The 20,254-nt window shown below is 52.2% G+C and overlaps 1 protein-coding gene across 3 annotated transcripts in view; it reads left to right on the top strand.

The window, feature by feature from the left end:
• ZBTB16 (zinc finger and BTB domain containing 16) overlaps window positions 1-18,706 on the top strand; it is a 207,445-nt gene extending 188,739 nt beyond the window's left edge. For all 3 annotated transcript variants that reach the window (XM_055423048.2, XM_055423049.2, XM_055423050.2), the window contains exons 5-7: window positions 5,468-5,638; window positions 10,762-10,929; window positions 13,135-18,706. In XM_055423048.2, the coding sequence (XP_055279023.1) occupies window positions 5,468-5,638; window positions 10,762-10,929; window positions 13,135-13,364 (569 nt within the window). In that variant the 3' untranslated portion in view covers window positions 13,365-18,706. The remainder of the gene's footprint in view (window positions 1-5,467; window positions 5,639-10,761; window positions 10,930-13,134) is intronic.
• The last annotated feature ends 1,548 nt before the right edge of the window (window positions 18,707-20,254 follow it).

The raw sequence follows: 20,254 nt of genomic DNA on the forward strand, positions 1-20,254 counted from the left end.
CATTCAGTCTGGGCTTTCCCCAGCTCTAGCCATGCATTGCTCTGTACCGCGACTTTCCCCATCCTGTGACCCCCCCTGTGCTCATTGTGTTTATCCCACAACGCCTTATTTATTCTTTAAAAAGAAAAAGCTCTTTATTGATTATTATTATTTTATATTTTCTTGGCTATGCTGTGTGGCATGTGGGAATCTTAGTTCCCCGACAAGGTATTGAACCTGCCCCCTTGCATTGGAGTCTTAATCACTGGACTGCCAGGGATGTCCCTCCTTATTTATTCTTGAATGCAACATGCAGCTATTGAGCACCTACTGTATGCCAGGCCCTGTGATTTATGTTAGGGGATATAGTGATGAAGAAAGCGCTTCTTGCTTACCATCTCTTACCATCTACTGGACAGAGCTACATGTCAAAAATAAGTCCAACAAAGGGTTTAATAGTTGTGCTGGGATCGTGAGGGCTCAGAGGAAGAAGGTATTCTTGGCACTGAGTCCTAAATGGTGTTTGTCATCCAGGATACCTTCTCTAGGGTCAGTTTCCTGGAAGAAGCAGCCCAGAGCCGATAAAACAACATCGGCTTGTGTATCGTGCAGAGCGGCCATGATCTGTATCTAGGTTGTTCACTGCAGGAGGATGCCCAGCTGAGGGAGAAACAGAGGCTGGAGTCCAGCTGTCTTTGCGTGCCAGATCTGTGTGCCCAGGCGAGGATCTGTGCTGGGCTAGCGAAAGAGGCATTATTTTCTAATTCAGACAAAGGCATCCTCTGGGCTGGCATTAGTTCTGCTACCACTTCATTGCTAAGAAGCTTTTCCACTTGGGTATCTCACTGGATGCTCTTAATGGCCACAAGCAGTGTGGCAGAGGATGAGCAGACTCTGGTCCAGAGAAGCAGAGTGACTTGCTCTGGGTTGCAAGGCAAGTGAGTGGCTGAGGCAGGACCCATGTGCTTCTTTGGTCTCCCTCGTGTCCTGCTGGCCCTCTGATTTCTGAAGGTCTTTTGCAACCAGTGGAGGCTCCTTGCCTCTCCCCAATGGTATCAGGCATGGGGTGCCCCCGACAGCAGAGGAAGGGGCAGTGAGCGTCTCAGGGGCTCAGGCATTGAAAGGAACAGAGTTCTAACGCTGCTGGGCCCCCTTGCTTCGCCCTACCTCTCACTGCAGCTAATGAATTGCTAATACAATTTTCTAGATAATTTTATTTCCATAGTCCCACATTTTAATGTGTTTCCAAAAGCTAGCATTTATTTGCTTAATCTCCCAGTGTAATAGAATCTGCCCTGACTCATCATACACGCGAACAATCAGCTAGGCAGAAACTACAGCAAATTGTTTAATAAGTCAAATCTAGTCTCTGGATTTTTAACTTACATGCACCAATAGCTTTTCTTGTGTCTCATCCATTTCCCCCCACCCCACCTCCGCCCTTTCATTTTTCCTTTAAAGATATTTTCTATCCTCTCAGCTGCTGGTCTGCAAACAGAAGAATGGGAGTGGACGGGGGAGCCCTCCTTTCTTCATCTCTGAGCCTCTGGCAGTGTCATCAGTGACCGGGGGAACCCCTGTGCCCTGTGGAATGCCCAGGAAGGAGGGGACCACCGTGGGGACACTGTAATAGATCCTTTGCAGGTGGTCACTGCATGACTTTACACTTGTCACCAAGGTGCAGAGCCGATGTCCAGAACTTCAGATGCGTGAGGCTTCCTGGCTTGAGCCCAGGCTGAGGGTCCTGTCCTGCCATTGCCCTGGGATTCCACTTCTCCAGTCCTCCTCTCTCCTTCCAGCCCCTACCTTAACTGGTCCCAACACTCCTGCAGTGGTAGCACAAAAGCCGTCACCTCTGTCCCTGATTTCAGCCACTTTGCCAATGCCGTTGGTCCCCACCCAGCCTCCAGGGGCATTGCCTTCACATACTGGTTGGAACATGCTAGCCTCCCTGTGCATCTTTTCCTGAGGAATGAAATCTAACCTGTCCTGCCTGGCGATATGGTCCTCTGCCATCCGACCTCCAATAACTGTCTCTGCTTGTCTTCATTCTTGGGGGGAGGGTCTGTCCTCTCTTCCTGCCCACTTTGACATTTGATTGCGTTGTTTCTAGCTTGGCTCCTGTGCCCGCTCTCGTCCTTAGTGCCTCAGTACACTTCATTTCTTAAAGCCTAAGAAAGAATCTCCAAAGCCCTCTTGGGATCAGCCTGTCTTATCCTCTTGGCCTCTCTGTGCCCTCCACTCGGCTGGGACCCTGTATCTCTGGGTGATCTCACATCCCTCTTGTCACCTAGTACAGTGCCGACGCCAGGTGATATTCACAGAGTTGACTGAATGGACACGGAATAGGCTCAGGGGACCCTGAGAAGAAGGGGCCGCACAGTAGGGCAGCTCTGGGGCCCTGGGAAGACCAGGAGGATGAGGTTGCCAGGGTTCTCAGTCTTCCCTGGGCTGGAGCTGACCCTCAGAACTCCTCCAGGCTTGGCTTTTTAGGCTCGGGATCTCCTACTGGGAATGTCATTCATGTTCCCTCTGACCCAGGCTCCTTCCCCACTGGGGATTTTGGGGGATCCATAAGGAGAAACCTGGGCTCTTAAAGGGCATGGCTTGCCCAGGAAGCTTATTCTCTCAGCAATGAAAGGCAGATGTTTGATGTCTGGCTTCATCGGGACTCTCTGTGGGTTCAAGTTCAGGCCAGAGATGGAGCTGGTGCTGGGGGCTCGTGGGATGAAGCAGCTGGAGCTGCCATGCCCCTGGATGTGTTGCAGTCAGACTCCACCCTGGGGAGTGCTGGCCAGGCCAGACTGGACTTTGAGGACTCACTGTCAACCCTTGTCTGAGTCTGCTGGGCAGACCACTCCTCTCACTGTGCCCCCCTCAATCAAATGGAGTGATCACCTCAGTTCTTCTTGCAGAGGCCTTGCTGGCTCCCAGTGGGGTTGGAAGGCTTCAGAGAGCCCTACCTCATGACATCTTCTAGGGTGCTCCTCCTCGCCTGGGCTGGCTGTTGCTAGGGTGGACCTTGGATGCACGGGGGCTCCTGAGCCAGCCGGGTTAGAGCTGGCTCACTGTGTCATCATTGTGCCTCTTCCCAGAGAAGCCCAGGCAGATAGGGAGACCTTAACCCAACTCTGTGGTTTCTGAAATCAGACAAACTGAGGCGTTTATAAATCCCAGCTCCTCTTCTTTCTGACTGTGTGACCTTCAGTTCAGTTCGTCACTCTGTTTTTCCATTTGTGAAAAGGGGCATGAGCATCCTGCCGGGTACAGTTGCAGGTTTTAAATGAGATGATGGCATAGATGAACCGCCTAGCACAAGGCCTAGAGCGGTTCCCCTTCCCTCCGCTCTTTGAGGCCAGGAGGAGGTTCGTGCCCTGGCTGGTACTCATGTCCCCTATCCAGCCTTCCCTGGACCCGGATGCAGGCGATGCCCACGGGTGGGATGGAACATGGCTACAAGTGCCTTGAGAGGCGGGGATTTGGGAAAATGAGAAGCCGTCCTTGCCTTCCTGATAGTCCATTGCAGACCCAGCCATGGATGGGACTGAGGCAGCCAGAAGAGACCTGCCATTTGCTGTCTCCACTGATAGACCCTGAGACAGCAGGCTCTTGATGCTATCTTTCTTGTACCCCGCGCTTTCCACTGGGAGCTCCCTGATGCCACACCAAGCAGACCTTGACTTGCAGCAGCCAAAGCTCTGCCCCATCTTCCACTCGACTGACAGGCGCTGCGCCTCACCCCCTCTCCTGTTTGTGTCCTTTACACGGGGGGCGGGGAGGCAGTGCCGGGCTGAGCACAAGTGATAAAGCCCAGATGCCAGCAAAGAGAGGTGAGCAGACTGGGAGCTTCCAGGGGGAGCTGACATGCTTATGAAAATGGAACCCAAAATAGTGGCCAAGGTGCCCAAGACCAGCTGGGACTCAGACGGAAGGTTTAGATGCTTCCTCCTGTGCTGCTGAGCCCCGGAAAGCCATGGCTGCACAGCAGCACCAGAAAGAGGGCTGACAAACAGAAAATAGCAGCCTGTCTTTGTAGGACTTCCCTGGTGGCTCAGTGGTAAAGAATCTGCCTGCCAATGCAGGAGAGGTCAGTTCTATCCTTGGGTCAGGAAAATCCCCTGGAGAAGGAAATGGCAGCCCACTCCAGCATTCTTCCCTGGGAGATCCCATGGACCGAGGAGCCTGGTGGGCTACAGTCCATGGGGTTGCAGTCAGACACGACTTAGTGACTAAACAGCAACAACACCTTTGTAGGATATCATGATCTACCTACCTCTACTTCTGATCAGCACGAAAACACCCAGAGTTAAATGAAGATCTCATGTCCCTCATTAGCTTAAAATCTCTTGACAGAGGACTTCTGTGGTGGTTCAGTGGTTAAGACTTCGTTTTCCAATGCAGAGAGTATGGGTTCAATCCCTGATTGGGAATCTAAGATCCCATGCTCCTCATGGCCAAAACACCAAAACATAAAACAGAAGCAATATTTTAACAAATTCAATAAAGATTTTAAAAATGGTTCACATCAAAAAAATCATATAAAAAAAACAATCCCTTGACAGTTGCACGTTGGTCTTGGGATGAAGCCTAAAACTCTTACCACGATTTTTAAGACCTTGTGCAAGCTGGCCCAGCCCACTTCTTTGACTCCCTCCCTGTTTTCTGTCTGCCTCCCTCGCTGCACTGTTTGTCTGATCCTTCTCCCTGCCGTGCTTCTCTCCAGTTCACAGATACTGTTTTTCCTTCCTAGAATGCTGTCCCCATGTCCCCAGTGTGCCGGGTAACATCTGTGATAAGGGCAGGCACTTTGTACAGTTTTCCATGGCTACACCCCCAGGGCCAAAAAGAGAGCCCTACTTGTAGTAGATACTAAAATAGTATTTGTTCAAAGAATGGACCCTTAGGAGGTATGTATTCATGAGTGGAGATGTGGTTCAGAGAATCGGGTCTGTAGCCCAGCTGCCTGGGCTTGAATCCCGGCTCTGTTTGCTTGTGAGCTCCGCTACTTTGGACAAGTTACTCCGTCTCTCTGTGCCTCCTTTTCCTTAGCTGAAGGGTGAGGCTGTAGAGGCCCCATTTTGCAGATGGGATATTTTAAGTGCTACATTCCAGTGAAGGCTTTCATCTTTGGTATTGTGGTCCCTCACAGAGGCCCCCGGACACTGCATCTCCTGCCCAGGCTGGGAAAGTCCTTCTGATCGACGGCGTCTTGGTACTCTGCCTTTGACACAGCACTCCAGACAATTGCAGAGTCATTTGCTGCCATGATGTTTTTTATTATTATCTCTGTTTCTCCCTCTGGGCTAGGTTCCATGAGGATGGGAAGTGAGTGGATTTTGTTCACCGGTGGAGCCGTGTGCTGGGGGCTCCATCAGCATCGAGTGGCCTGCGCTGCCTCTGGGCTCGCTGCTGAGCGTGGGGCCGGGGGTGCCGTCCTGACGCTGGCTCAGGCTCCAGCCCAGCTGAGGCTCTGCCCCGTTTCCCACAGGCACGGACATGGCTGTCTTCTGTCTGCTGTGCGGGAAGCGTTTCCAGGCGCAGAGCGCGCTCCAGCAGCACATGGAGGTCCACGCGGGCGTGCGCAGCTACATCTGCAGTGAGTGCAACCGCACCTTCCCCAGCCACACCGCCCTGAAGCGCCACCTGCGCTCACACACAGGTAGGCTGGCCACGCGCTGGTGGGGGGTGCAGGGCCTCTGGGAACCGCTGTCCGAACGGTTTACCCCCAAACTCATCCAGTGGGGGAGCCCTCGGCCCTTCTCTGCTCAAGGGTCCGGCGTGCAGGGGCCTCTGAGGTGCAGGCCAGCGTGGACAGTTCTTATCCCATCACATCTTGGGGACGTTTAGTTCTCAATATCTCTGCCCAACAGAGCCGTCTTTCATTAGAAATGTAGGCTCATAGGTCCCCCCACCCCAGAAACTTCCATTTAGTGGGCATGGGTGGGATCTAAGACTCAACATGGTTAGGAAGTATTCCCAAAGATTCTGATGCAGGTGGACCTGAATGAAGTTTGAGAAAAATCTGTCTGCTTTAGGTGCTACTACACACAGACACACACACACACACACACACAGACACACACACACACAGACACACACACACAGACACACACACACACACACACACCCATACACACGCTGTGCACATATGTTTCTGAGATCAGCCTTTTGCTCTTAAGGGAATGTGTCAGAAGTGGTCCTGCTTACCAGTTAACAGAAGCACATGTTCTGTATTGGGCCTTACCCTGTTTAGGGGAGACAGTGTGGGTGTATAAACTTTGAGCCATGCTTAGCCAGTCACTGATGCTGGGGGAGGAGAGTAGCTATGAGTCAGGGGTAGGGAATGGGGTACTTGCTTCTGAGACCCAAGGGGCATTGGCTTCCTTGTATCATCCCCTAGCCCCCAGCAATGTCACAGGTGACTTGAAGCCTCCCTTTCTTGGACTGTATGTCGATAAAGGATTGCCTGTTTCTAAGTCTGCATGTGTCTCTGCTTATGTGTGTTCTGTCCTGGGTTTGGGGCGAGAGGTGGGTGATGGGACCGGGGAGATAGGCAAATTCTCTTTGTGTGGGGTGTAACAGGATGTGTTCTCCTGGCTGCTGGAGAGGGTATAAAAAAGTATGCATGCCTCATGACAGACTTGGCAGGACCGTTTCCTCACTCTTGGGTCTTGTCACAGCCCCAGGATTAAGTGGCAGGCTTTGCTGAATACGGGAGAGGTGGTTATTCATCACAACCTGGCCTGTCCTGCTGGCAGTAGGTGTCCTCACTGAGGAGCCTCCCAGGCTTTCGCCTCTGGATGCCATTCTGTTCAGGGGAGCATGTTGCCTTAGCATCACCAGATTTGCTTAGAACTTCTCAGATTTGCTGGCTTAGGACGAGGGGGTTCCCAGAGGGTAAGGTCCTACAAGAAAGGTGAAGGAGGAGAGGATGCTGGCAAGAACTTTGTCTGCAGTGACCACCTAAGCATCCCCGGCAGGTATCAGCACCTTCAGTCAGCACCTGCCCCACTGGGTCCCTAAGCTCGGCTTATTGAAGATGGCCAGTTACCTTTCAGACACTTCTTTTTTATTAATTTTTACTTGTTTATTTTTGGCTGCAGTGGGGTCTTCGTTGCTGCACGTGGGCCTTTCTCTAGTGGCAGCAAGTGGGGCCTGCTCTCTAGTTGTGGCTTCTCATCACAGTGGGCCCTCTCGTTGCACAGCATGGGCTCCACAGCACGTGGGCTCCGTGGTGCATGGGCTCAAAAGTCCTGTGGCACGTGGAGTCTTCCCAGAGCAGGGATTGAACCCGTGTCCCCTGCATTGGCGGGAGGATTCTTAACCCCTGAACCATCAGGGAAGTCCCCCTTCGGTCACTTCTGAGCATGCTGCTGGGTCCCATCAGCTGGATTCACGGGACTGGGATGATCCCACCCAGGGTTGCCCTGCTCTGCCCATGCTGGCTTCTCAGAGCTCAGATACCAAAATGTCATGGGTCCCTGGGTCAGTCATGGCTCGGATCCATCGGGAGGGACTGTTTCCAGACATCGCTGGGAGAAGTACTTGCTTAATCTAGGAAACGTGGAGCATGTGCACTGCTTGTGCACACACAGACCAACACCCATCAATTTCACACCAGCCAGGCCCTGTGCACACAGCCCTCACAGGCCGAGCACACCCCCACACAATGCCTCATTAATATTCCGTTGTTCTTGGCCCATTTGCTGCTGGGGCCGGGTGTTTAGCATCGGCAGCTGTGTTTGGTAGGTTAGTCCAGCCGTGCTCTTGGCATTGATGGATCCCTGATTCACACGGCTCATCATATAATAAACTCTCAGCTGTGTTGGAGGGGTGGCTGAGGGGCTGATGGGATGGGGTTGGGGTGGGGAAGAGGACACTGGGCTTGGCCAGTGCCAGGGAAACCAACCAGGTGAGGACGGACCACGGGGGTCACAGGTGCACTGGGCAGGCCATAGGGGGCTCTAATTAGTCTCGTTTGTCCTGCACTTAATGTCAAGCTCATTAAAGAGGCTACAGAGTTAATCAACATACCGCAAATTGGATTTTGAGTTCTGCAGCCAGTTTTGTGTACATTATGGCAACACTGACACGATTAACTCTCAGGGTGAGGATTTTGGGCCAGGTGCTTCAAAATCCGTGTATGTGTGTGTGTTGGTTTGTGCATGTTGGTGCGTTGCTGTGTTTTTTCCTTCCTAAATTTTTTTTTTTTCCTTCCTAAATTTTTTATTCCTTTCCCTGGACTGCCTCTAGAGATTTCCTATTCAAACTCATTTAATGTGATCCACTTCATAATTAAATTCATAAAAATCTGATCAAACCAACCTCTCTGCCTTAACCCTTTGTTTTTTAAACTCTCTGGGCCCCCTCTGGAGGGGGAAAGACGCAGACAGACGGCAGCCCCCCACCCACCCGCTGCGTGGCTGCCAATGTACGTTTTAATTACTGGCTCTGGCTGAAGTCTCACGTGGGCCCTGCCTTATTTATTTATTTATATCTTAATGAGGATACTGAATCCTTGATTAAAGTCGTAATCGTTGCCGATTCAGTGAGTAGGGGGGGTGTTGGATGTCAGACGGTGGTGAGCGCAGACATCTACACACACACAGTGGCGTGCGGGACCAGGCGCACACAGATCAACCCTCACTCTGTTAGACACACAACTAATTAGGACCAGGGTCTGCCTGGGCCTCATGTCCCCTGGGGTTGGATGAAGGGACCAGGCAGTCTGCACAGCCCCACAGCGAGAGGGCAGGCAGGTGCCGGGAACGCAGACCTCTGCTCATCCCCTGATCTGCACATGGTAGGGGGCTCTCCTCTGAGCCCAAGGCAGGGCCCCTAGAGTGGTGGGGACTGGCGTGGAAGGATAGCTCTCCGTTTTGAGCTTCTTCCGTCTGACGCCTCAATGGAAGTGTTCCCACCTACCCCTCTACACCCTCAGACCATCTTGCAAGTCTTCCTCCCGTGAGAGAGCCTGCCAGCCAGTGGACCCCAGCATCCTCTCCCCACCGAGCCTTAAAAACCCTTCAGAGCCATCAGAAGAGATGAAAATTTATGTGGGTACGGAGGCCTGCCTTTGAGAATGGGGAGGTTTGCTTAGAGGCCTGAGGAGGGGAGAGAGAGAAGAGAGTAAAATATCATTTTAAAGAGGAAGTGAAGGCGCAGGCATGCAAGTCTATAACGAGAAGGACAATTTATGCCCAGGCACGAGCGCAGTTTGACATGGGGATAATGAAAAAACGTAGGTCATTGTGGATGACTTAAACCTTCAGCGGCTGAAGAAAATGTATGAAATGCAGAGGACATTACACGGTTGGCAGCCTCGCACATCTGCAGAGGGACAAGTGAAATACAGTGGGCCATTCTTTACCATAAACTGTGGTTGTTGGAGATGCAGCCCAGAGAAATTGTAATTACAGTGACAAGACGAATCAGCGATATTTAAATATTCATGAACAAAGTCTGGGGTGATCAATCTGTCTTTATTGTCTATGCCTTCACTTCTGTAATAAATAAGTAGCTGAAGTCTTCACCTTTCATCCCCAGCCCCCGCCACTGAAGCCCCCACTTTGGGTGCAAAGGGAAGGATGGTTAATCCCCATGCCCCAGCCTCTGACCTGGTTTGGGACTTCAGGGTGCATTACAAACAGGATGCTGATGGGCATAGATGCCAGGCCAGGGAAAGGGAAAGGCCGTTCTCCCCCAGTTTCAGGTACTGACATTTTCTGAGCACCTTGATTGGATTTGACTGTGTGCTACCTACTGAGGCCCCAGGGATGAGCGAGGCTTCCTTCTGGCCCTTGTGGTGCTTCTGTTCTACGGGCACAGTGGGTGTCACAACGGATCAACACGGCATGTCCATTATTAGTCTGCTAACTGACACTGGTATTTCAGTATGTCCAGTTAGTATTCTGCTAACTGGACACCAGTATCCCAGTGTCCAGACCCTGGAACTGGATCTGAATCCCAACTCAGCTCCGTACCAGTTCTTTGACCTTAGGGACCGTGTTTAAGTGTCTCTGAACATCTCATTTTTCTCATCTGTAAAAGGAGAATGATACTATCTTTCTGGTAAGGTTGTTGAAATGATTATGTGATATGATCTGTGTGAGGTTCTCAGCACAGTGGTGAGCACTCAACAAACGTGGGCCATTTTAATTAGCGCCATGAAAATTGTACTACTACTCCAAAAGGAGCAGAATGCTGGACATTTCTTCTCTCTGGAGGCAGAGGAGAAAGTGACTCAGTTTGCCTGGGCTGGGGTGATGGGAGGTAGCGCCAAAGGGAAACTTCTGAACCATGGTGACACGTGATGTGGGTTTTGATGGGTGACTAGGAGTTCGTTAAGAAGAGAGTATCGTACAGAACGAACAACTGCATGAGACTGTGGAGGAGGAAGCGACTGTGAGAACACTGGAGGGATTTTTTGAGGGCAGTGGAGTCAGGCTGGAATGGCTTGCACCCTCGACCTAGAAGAAAGGAAGCTGGGAGCAGGGTCTAGAAGCCCCCGGCTCTGCTCTGCCCCCAGGGCTCCTGCTTCCTGGGGGCTCTGTCCTCCCTGAGTTAGACGGGCTCTCTTTTCCCGGGACTAGCCCTTGAGGCATGGATGACCATGGGGCCGTGTGTGCTGCCCGTTAATGCTAAGGGGCCAGCAGGGGTGGGGGCTCCTCAGTCATCTCTGCAGGTGGTGAGTACAAGCAGTCTCGTCCGATCGTGCCCTAATGTCCCCTAAAGAGAGAGTGGGTGGAGGCGAGGGCCTGATGCAGCCCCTTGTCCCCACAGGCGACCACCCATACGAGTGTGAGTTCTGTGGCAGCTGCTTCCGGGATGAGAGCACACTCAAGAGCCACAAGCGCATCCACACGGGCGAGAAACCCTATGAGTGCAATGGCTGTGGCAAGAAGTTCAGCCTCAAGCACCAGCTGGAGACGCACTATCGAGTGCATACAGGTACCGGGGACAAACAGCTGGCTCCAGGCTGGGGGCGGGGGCAGATGGTTCCCCAGAGAAGCCCAGGCAAGGATGGTCCCAGGGTGGAACGGTTCCTATTAAGGCTTAGTATGGTGACCTGAGTGCTACTGCCTCCTGGACAGGGCGAGGCAGACATCGCTAATCGATCACGCTTTCCAGCAGCCCAGAGCAGCCTTCCAGACAGCCATACCAATAGCTCGCAGATGATGTCCATTCATGAACCCTTAATTAGGGTTCACTTGGCCTGATTAGCTGAAAATGAAGGCTAGGATGATTTCATGTGACTTGAGGGTTAGAATAAGACCCTTGGGGACATTAAGTTAGGATTTACGATGAGGGTTGGGAAAAATCGTAAGTTCGGTTGAGTTCAAAGATTAGAAAAGCCGAGGTTTTTACTAACCCCTCCACCTGTATAATGTTTTACCATTTCAAAGGGCCTTCCCTTTGCTTTTTACGTGAATGGGAGCAACTGTTTTCTTAGGGCCTGAGGACAGAACAGGTGGAAGTGGTCCTGATGTCCAGCGCTGCCAGAGCTGGGGGCAGTGGGACGCTGGAGCCGGCCCCAGCCTGCCTGGGAGAGCCACCGTTCACATATCTTTCCAGCCCCCTGTGTTCATTGTCATCACCTTATTTGCTTGAAATCGGCCACACGGGAGTATTCACAGCATGACCATCTGCAAATGCTACAAAATCAGGGCTTTGTGGAGAGCCCGTTGTTAAGTACTTACCACCAGCACACTGCTGGGTTGGAGGCAGATATTCAGAAGGACTTCCTTTGAGGATAAGAAGTGGTGGAAGGCAGTGGAATGTGGCCAAACAGAAAGCCTCCCCTGATCAGGGGAAATAGCTGCCTGAGCAGAGTTAGAAGCTGGCAGGGAGGGTGTAAATTCCTGGGAGGGGAGGTGGATGGAAGGAGCAGTAAGCACAGGATATGTATTGTCACAGGTCTGCATTGGGCCACACGGAGAGGATGAGGTGGTCGTTGCTGACAACTGGAGTGACCCCCAGGATTTCGCAGAGCCTCAGGGGCTTCCTTAGCCCCTTGTGGGAGATGTGACCTGGCGGGTGGATCATTAAATGCATTGGCACTGACTATCGTAAATAGCCGGTCGATAGTTAGATCACTTTGGCTGTTCATTACTTCATTATTTGCAAGGGCCTCTACACCGAGGAGTATCGATGGCAAGATGGCTGGCCAGTTAATTACTGTATCGAAACAAGGTTCTCCTGCGTCCTCTGCTCAGCTCCAGGGGACTGTAGCAGAGGGGCGGGTGGTCACAGCTAGGGCATGGGTCATGGGCTATCAGGGTCTCCGTCCCTCCTCTATTCTAGCTCGAGAGGGAAAGCAGGGTCCCCGGCAGATTCTTCGAGTATTAGGGGAGGAGCCGTCCCCAGGGGTAGCATGCTTGCCGGACTGGGGTCCTCTCACTCTCCCCACCATCTTTGAAAGAACTTTATGCTCTTGCTTCCCTAGAAGGAGCTGTGTGCTAAAGAGCCATCCCTAAGGACTTCAGAGGCTTTGAGGGCACTTTTCTAGATTTCTGTTTCCTCTCTTAGGAAGGAGAGAGTTCATACGCTAGAGAGAGTTACAAGTAAGTCCAGGGGCTGGAGCTGGTCCACACATGACCACTACCTCCATGTGGCTATTTATTGGGCTGGCCAAAAAGTTCATTCAGGGTCACAATACCCAAGACTTCCCTTGTGACTCAGCTGGTAAAGAATACGCCTGCAGTGAGGGAGACCTGGGTTGGGAAGATCCCCTGGAGAAAGGAAAGGCTACCCACTCCTGTATTCTGGTCTGGAGAAATCCATGGACTCTACAGTCCGTGGGGTCACAAAGAGTTGGACATGACTGAGTGACTTTTGCACACACACACACACACACACAGTACATTAGTTACGGTGAACAAGATTAAGAATGTAATATACTGGAAACTAACACACCATTGTAAATCAACTACCCTTCAATTAAAAACGAAAAGAACATAGGATCGCAGTCACATGGGCCACATTTCAGGCACTTGGGAGGCAGATGTGACTTGTGGCCGCCACACTGGGTGATGCACCCATCACCGTGGAAAAGTGCTGACCCAGAGGGACGGAACGTCTCCAGCAAGCCTGAGTGGGGGTCCTCGCAGCCCCCTCCCTCTCTCCTGGCTCCTCCTGACCCCCCTCCCCCCACAGGTGAGAAGCCCTTCGAGTGTAAGCTGTGTCACCAGCGCTCCCGGGACTACTCGGCCATGATCAAGCACCTGCGAACGCACAACGGCGCGTCACCCTACCAGTGCACGATCTGCACCGAGTACTGCCCCAGCCTGTCCTCCATGCAGAAGCACATGAAGGGCCACAAGCCCGAGGAGATCCCGCCCGACTGGAGGATAGAGAAGACGTACCTCTACCTGTGCTACGTGTGAGGCTGGCCCGTGGCCGCCGTGGGGGGAGCGAGGAGCAGAAGAGACGGAGCTGGGCGGAGTCCAGGAAGACCGTGCAGGGGAGGGAAAAAAAAAAAAAACAGCAAAAAACAAAAAGCAAACAAACAAAAAGCAGAAAGGAAAAGGAGAGAAAGGAGGAAAACGAAGTCTCAGAGCTGGCTGTCTCTGGCTGTCTCTGGGGCTCCAGGTGAACAGGAAGCCTGGCCCAGCCCCTCCACCCAGGCCTCTGTCCCTCCTTTCCTGGCTGGGGGGTCGGCCTGCTCTTTTTGGGTGTGGGTGGAGGGGGCGTGGTTTGTCGAGCTCAGATGGTGGGATGTTTCTCTCTTCCCTCCACCCAGATCTTCCTTTTGTGTCCGGAAATAGAAACTAGGAAAGGGCTGAGGGGTCCTCTGGTCAGAGTCAGACCATCCCTGCCTGCCGAACTCTCACTGACTCCTCGGAAGGTGGGGGACTGAGGGATGGGTGGGGGTGTGCAAGGAGGGGTGCCTGCAGAGGGTGGGGCTAGGCTGGGTCACTGGTTGACACTCACAATGGCAGCTCTAGTTTGCTGGGGGGCATGTTGGGGTGCCCCTCCCGCCCTTCCCACTGCTCAGTTCATCTGTTGCTTTTTTCCTCCGCCACATCTGGGTGTCCCTTCACAGTCTTTGAGGAGCCTCGGGGCTCTTGCCTGCTCCCTGGCTCCCCTTGACTCCTGTCCTCCCAGCCCCCGTGGATCAGAGTGTCTCCTGCCTCCTCCGGCTCCCTGGTGGGGAAGCTGGGTCTGACTCGAGAGCTCCCCCCTACTTGCACCCTTTTGCTTTCTGAAAAAATGCAGACAAATCCAGTGGAATAGCCCATCCCAGTCCAGCCATCCTGAGCAAGATTCCTGCTGAGCTGCTTTTGCTTCCAAAATGGAAAAATGTAACAACTAAATACATGCTGTCCCACCAAACAAACACAGCTCCTAGGAGGAGGGTTTGGTCCGTGAAGGGGCTCGTGGCCCGTGGAGGGACGTGATGTCCTTCTCCAGAGGTGCCCTACACCTGGAGGGGGGGGACCCCTGCCCTGGGAGGGAGTTGGGGAGCCGTGCTGGGGACCCTTGGAACTCACAGGAGCCCCCAGACCTGGTGCTCTCTGCGGGGAGACCCAGGTCCAGAGGGCTGTGCAGAATTCCTGACTCCCAGGGGCCCCCAGGCCACCAAGAGGAGGAGTTGAAAGCGCTTTGCCTTGTGTTATGTTTTGCTTCTTTTCTGTGTTCACCTGTTGGCACATTGTACTTGAATTACCTCAGTTTTTTGTGACCTCATGAGCTTTTTTGACCCCTGTATCTCTGTTTTGGTTGGGGGTTGGAGGAATGGGGAGAGTGTTCTTTTTAGTTTCTTGTGTAAGTTAATAGCTGGTTTAATAGACTTCAGCTGGCCAAGGCCCTCCCCATCCCCTCGGACGAGCCTCCCAGATGGAGGGAGCCGTACAGAAGGAGCTGAGTACTCAGGATCTGAATGGGAGGCCGGGGCAGGAGGTGGGTGCCCGCCGGGGACGGGGTGCCGGGGGCACCGCAGGACCACAGCTGGCTCCGACCAGGCATGACGTCGCCAGGCTTAAAACACTCTGGAGTGAATCCCACCTTTCTTACAGTTTGCTGGGTCCTCCGGGTCTGGGGGCCTGTGTTCTTCAAATCCTTTTTCACGCGTGTGGCCCCACCTCCGTGTGCATTATCACTGCCAAAACTGGCCTCTGGTCTCTTTGCAGGGCTGGTTGGGGACGAGACGGCCCGTGTGTTGTTGCAATGGGGCGGGGGTGTTGTTTTTCTCAAAGCTACCTCTTATGTTTGTCCAGTTCTTTTGTTCCCCTTCACGGCTCCCATCCTGCTGCTCTGTGTCCCCCAATTCACCCCAACCTCCCCTCCCTGAATTTTTGGAAAGCACATTTGCAATATTTGTGTTTGCTTTGGGAACGGGTCTTCCGTTTCATCTCATGCTTTATTTGTAAGAGTTGTTTGTGGTTTGTTTTTTTTTTTTCTTCTTCTTTCCTTTCTCTCTCTGAGAAAATTGTGGCTGCGTTTTTATCTTTAGGTTTTAAAAAGGGGTTTAGGGAAGTGGTTTGGGGGAGAAGGGTTGCGAGGCATACAGGGAAGTCGGAGGGGTGCGTGCTGCTGTGACCACCCCCTGTTCCTGGGCCCCATCCCTTCTGTTCTCCCCTGCAATCTCGCCCACCAAATCTGAAGGCCTTAAAAGTGGTGTGTTGGGGGGATATGGATTGGGAGGACTGTGTCACTAGACCATTGACTGGGGGTGATAACGTGGGGAGGATGCTGTTTTGCAACTATAATAATGATTTAGTGCTTTGGAAAGGAAAAAGAGTTAAACTTGAAATATGTAACTAGAACAGTTGTCGTGTTTATAATGTGAAAAGAGTGGATTCACTGGGGGAGGGGCAGTCCGTAAGAAACCTTTGTGCACTATGGCGGCCTCCCCCAGTCCTGGAAGAAGGGGGGGCAGGCTGGCCCTCAGGGGATCTATAAACCCCAGAAAACAGTGTTTGAACAGCAAGATATCATTCACCTTAGGTGGGGAAGGGAAAAAAAAAATCAAACTATTCCATAGACCCAGCTGACCCCTCTCCCCTACCCTTCCTACACAGCCTGGGTCTCCTCCCCTGTTCATAAAAGCTGAGAGGGTTGAGCTAATATTTACAAATTGTAATATTTTTGTAATATTTGTTAGTTCCTTCATCAGTTCTACCAGACCTTGCCCTTTTCCTTTTGTAATGTGAATAGGAAAAAAAAAAATGAAAAGACAAAAAAAAAATTCACCACCACCAAAATGTCCCTCTGTACATGCGTGTGTGTGCGTGTGCTTGTTGTGTGCGGTTGTGTGTTCAGTCACGCAGTATTGTCATAATCTGGTGTTGCAGCGCTGGACGGTACTTAATCAGCCCCTGCCAGCCCCCACCATCCCAGAGGGATCCTGGTCGAGAGATGGGGAGAGAGAGGGTTTGGGCGTGGGGTCTCTGAAGGATGCTGAGTGGGGAGATCTCTGTACCTGGCTCTCCCCACCTCTCCCACAAAGCCCCAGACTCCCTGAAGAGACTCCAGCATGCCTCCTGCCCCAGCTTCCTGCTCACAAAGACAAAATGATTCTGACCTTGCCAAGGTGGTCGTGCCTGATGGCCAAGGTGAGGGTCAGAGATGATCTGGAGGCTTTAGACGCGTCTGCACAAAGAGGGCTAAGGAGATGAGGCGGGCGGAGGCCGCGCTTTGCCCAGGTGAGACCCCAGAGTTCTTACTTCCCTCTTCTTTGCCACCGGGCTCCTTGGCCACCCCTTGCCTCTGGCTGCGGTACTGCTGACAACCTGACTTGCTGCTGCCTTATCCAGCACAGTGAGCTCGTCCGGTCTGGGAAGTCCAAGTTGACTAACAGTCCCTTTCCTGTGTTCGGCTCCTATAACTGTGCCTCCTTAATGCTTCTGGTGACATTTCCCCCCTCACTCATCCACTCTTGCCCTATTCACTCCTTCACTCATTCAAAGCATTAAAATCCTATGTGTATATAGGATAGACAAATATATAGAGAGAGATATATATAGCAAGAGAGAGATATAAAATAGTAAATATCGTTGCTGCTTTGGGCTGCTTTGGAGGAGGCCACGAATACGGGGAAGGGAGATGTTGGGTGCAGGGGTGGGAGGGAGGCTGGGGACCCGGTGATTCAGTACAATCCAGGGATGCAACGCGGGCTTGTTTAATCTTTGTGCCTGAACAGTTTTTTCCATGTGTAGAAAAGAGAAAAAAAAGGAAAAAAAAGAAAAACTGCTGCAATTTTTCACAAGTGTATGGTACCCTTCTGGATGCTGTTGGTACAACTGGCTGCTGGGGTGTCAAGGCCTTGGCGGGACAGAGCTGACTAGCTCACCTCCTTACAGGGGAGTGAACAGTGGAGCGGGGCAGCCTTCCGACTCTGGGGGTTGCCAGGGGAGATTGGTGGCCAGTTCCCTGCAAACCCCATGAGGGCAAAAGCTGGGGGCACTGGACATTAAGACAGAAAAGTGGAAAGCAAGCAGCCTGTGTTCACTTTTTCCGAGGCCTCTGGCAAATCTGTTTTCCCCCTCCCGCCTTTTTTCCCTCCGTCTTGGAGCTTTATTGGTGGCACTTAACCTGATGTTTCAGTAGGAGGGGAAAAGGCCAGACCAGGCCTGTCCGGTGGGACTCTTGGGTGGAGGGGAAAGGCACAGCCAACCAGGAGAAGGTGTGCAAGACAGACCAGGGGAGCTGGGTCGGGGCAAGAGGGCTGGGGGAGAGGGCCTTCAGGCCCCGCAGCCCTGCCTCCCTGAGTCCTTGGCATCCCACTTTGCAGACAGGGTACCGGCCTCCTGGTGTGTGTCATAGGAGTTGTTCACATAGTGTTATGCATGATCTTCGTAAGGTTAAGACGCCGTGGTGGTACACCATGACATCCGACCCATATATATAAAGATGAATATATATATATACGTATGTAAATTATAGCACTGAGGGCTCTGCTGCCCTGCTGGACCAAGCAAAACTAAGCCTTTTGGTTTGGGTATTATGTTCTGTTTTGTTACGTGTTTGTTTTTTTTGTGTGTGTGGCTTGTCTTCTGTCGTGACAGCACAAGTGCCAGTCCGATCGCGCTGTATTACAGAATAGTGTTTTTAATTAATTGATGTTCTAGTTCATGTCTACCTCAGCACCTCCTCTTAGCCTACTTTTAGGAGGTTGCCCAATTTTGTTTCTTCAGTTTTACCGGTTACTTTTTGTACAAATCTCTCTCCCCCCTTCCACCTCTCCTCTCTTCCCCACTGCTGTCCCCTCCCTGCCTGCCTCCGTCCCTTTTCCCTGCCCTGTCGGTTTCACTTCCTTTCTCACTCTCCTCTTCTTGCCCCGCTCCAGCCCCACCCAGCCCTGCCACCCCCACCCTGATGTTGTGCTTGCCAGCCCCTGTCTGTTCTAAGCCCGAAGCAGTTCACCCGAACTTGTGCGGTCCTGGTTGCAGCTTGCCGCATCTGCCTTCGTTTCGTGTAGATGGACGCGTTTCTTTGTAACTTCAGTGTTTCTGACGAGATTTAAAAAGAAAAAGGAAAGAAAAAAAAAAGAAAAAAAAATGAATTTACTGCTGCAGGTTTTCTTCTCTTTCCATGTGTCACTAAGTGAAGTTTGTGCCTTCTATAGCAAAGAGAATATTTTTTACATCCTACTAACAGTAGATTTTTTTGTAGTGAACATTTTTTGTATTTTTATTTATAAGTCTCATAAGAAAAATAGCAATGTTCAGTTGTATACCTTGAATCTGCAGTTAGAAGAGAATAAAGTTAATTCAGTTGTCTCTGGCTTGAAGTGTCCCCCTTTTTTAAAATGTGCTTTGCCTTTTCTGCCTTTTCCTGGGTGGGGAGGAACTGAGATTTCTGTCTGGGGATGGGAAAGAGAGTGCATTGCAGCTCAGCCTCACTTATGTGGCACTTTTATGCATATTTGAGAGGCTCATACCCACCTCACGACATACTTACCTGATGAGTTTTCGTTTAAAAAATAGCATTAAATACACAAATAGCATTTGACCCTTGGTGTACGGTATGTGAAGCAGGCTTCCTGGGTGGCTCAGTGGGTAAAGAATCTGCTTGCAGTGCAGGAGATGCAGGTTCGATCCCTGGGTCAGGAAGATCCCCTGGAGGAGGGCTTGGCAACCCACTCCAGTAGTCTTGCCTGGAGAATCCCGTGGACAGAGGAGCCTGGCGGGCTACAGTTCATGGGGTCTCAAAGAGTCAGACACCACTGAGTGACTGAGCACACAGGATGTGTGAAGCGGATATCTGTCCATTTATCGCTTCAGCATAAGGGTTCATCCAGTAATTTGCACAGTTATTGTCATAAATCTTGGGAATATAGTGAGAAGGGAGCCGACAGACCCCTCCCCTCAGGAGCCGATATTCTAAGCTTCTGGGTTGGAATGTTCTTAGATTATAACTTTTCCCGATCCCACAGCTGATGAGTGGCAGGGTCACAACCTGCATCTAGAACTCTCCGTTCCAAATCAGGTTCCGTTTTTCCTGACACCAGAAGCAGGGGGGCTCCTGTCTGGTCTTAAGAGATATTTTCTACTTTTTGCTCACAGCCAAGTGAGTTTCATCTATTTCTCAACAAGAAGCTGCCCCCAGGTAAAGGTCCCTAGGTCTGGCAGCTGGGCCCAGTGGAGCTTGGAGCTGGTGGGGTTGGGGGGACCCAAGCCCAGCGTCGTCACCCGCAGAATAAAGCCTTTGGACACACTGGGACGGCATGGCTCCGCCCACGCTGCCCTGTCTCGGGGTCTGTCTGCTTTCCTGTCCTTGGGGATAGGAACGTTTGCCCTGCTGGTAAGCGTAAGCCAGAAAGCCAATGGCACCCAATCCGAGACACACTGGCTCAACACCTCTGCCCGAGGCTACCTACCTGCCTGACACTGACCAGAATAATGAGGAGGAGAATCCGTCTGGTCACCAAGATCTAGCTAAGAACACAGCAGGCCACCCCCCAGGGTGTGAAACCAGTGCCAGGCCTCAGGGGCCGGCACCCTGGGCATCACCGGGAGGCATCCTCCACGTGATGCCCTCCCAGCACCAGCCGGGTGGTGGGGCCCAATCTTCGGCCTCACCTGCCAGCCCTGGGCACCGTCCTTTCAGCCCCCCCGCCCCCCCGGTCCGGTGTGTGTGCGCGACCCTGGGGTTGGAGCTACACTCACCTGCCTGGCTGGGGGCAGCCCCTTTGCGGGCGGCCGCCCTGTCCGTCTGCCCTTTCTCCTCTCCGGTCTCTGCTCCGCTCTGCTCGCCTCCCTTCACCTTCTCGTCTCCCTCTCCCCCACTCCTGTCCCCTCTCCCCTTCCCTCTGTCTCTCCTTTCTCTTGAG

This window comes from Moschus berezovskii, chromosome 14, assembly GCF_049115385.1.
Source record: "Moschus berezovskii isolate FMDL1 chromosome 14, NW_MosBer_1.0, whole genome shotgun sequence".
Taxonomy (NCBI): domain Eukaryota; kingdom Metazoa; phylum Chordata; class Mammalia; order Artiodactyla; family Moschidae; genus Moschus; species Moschus berezovskii.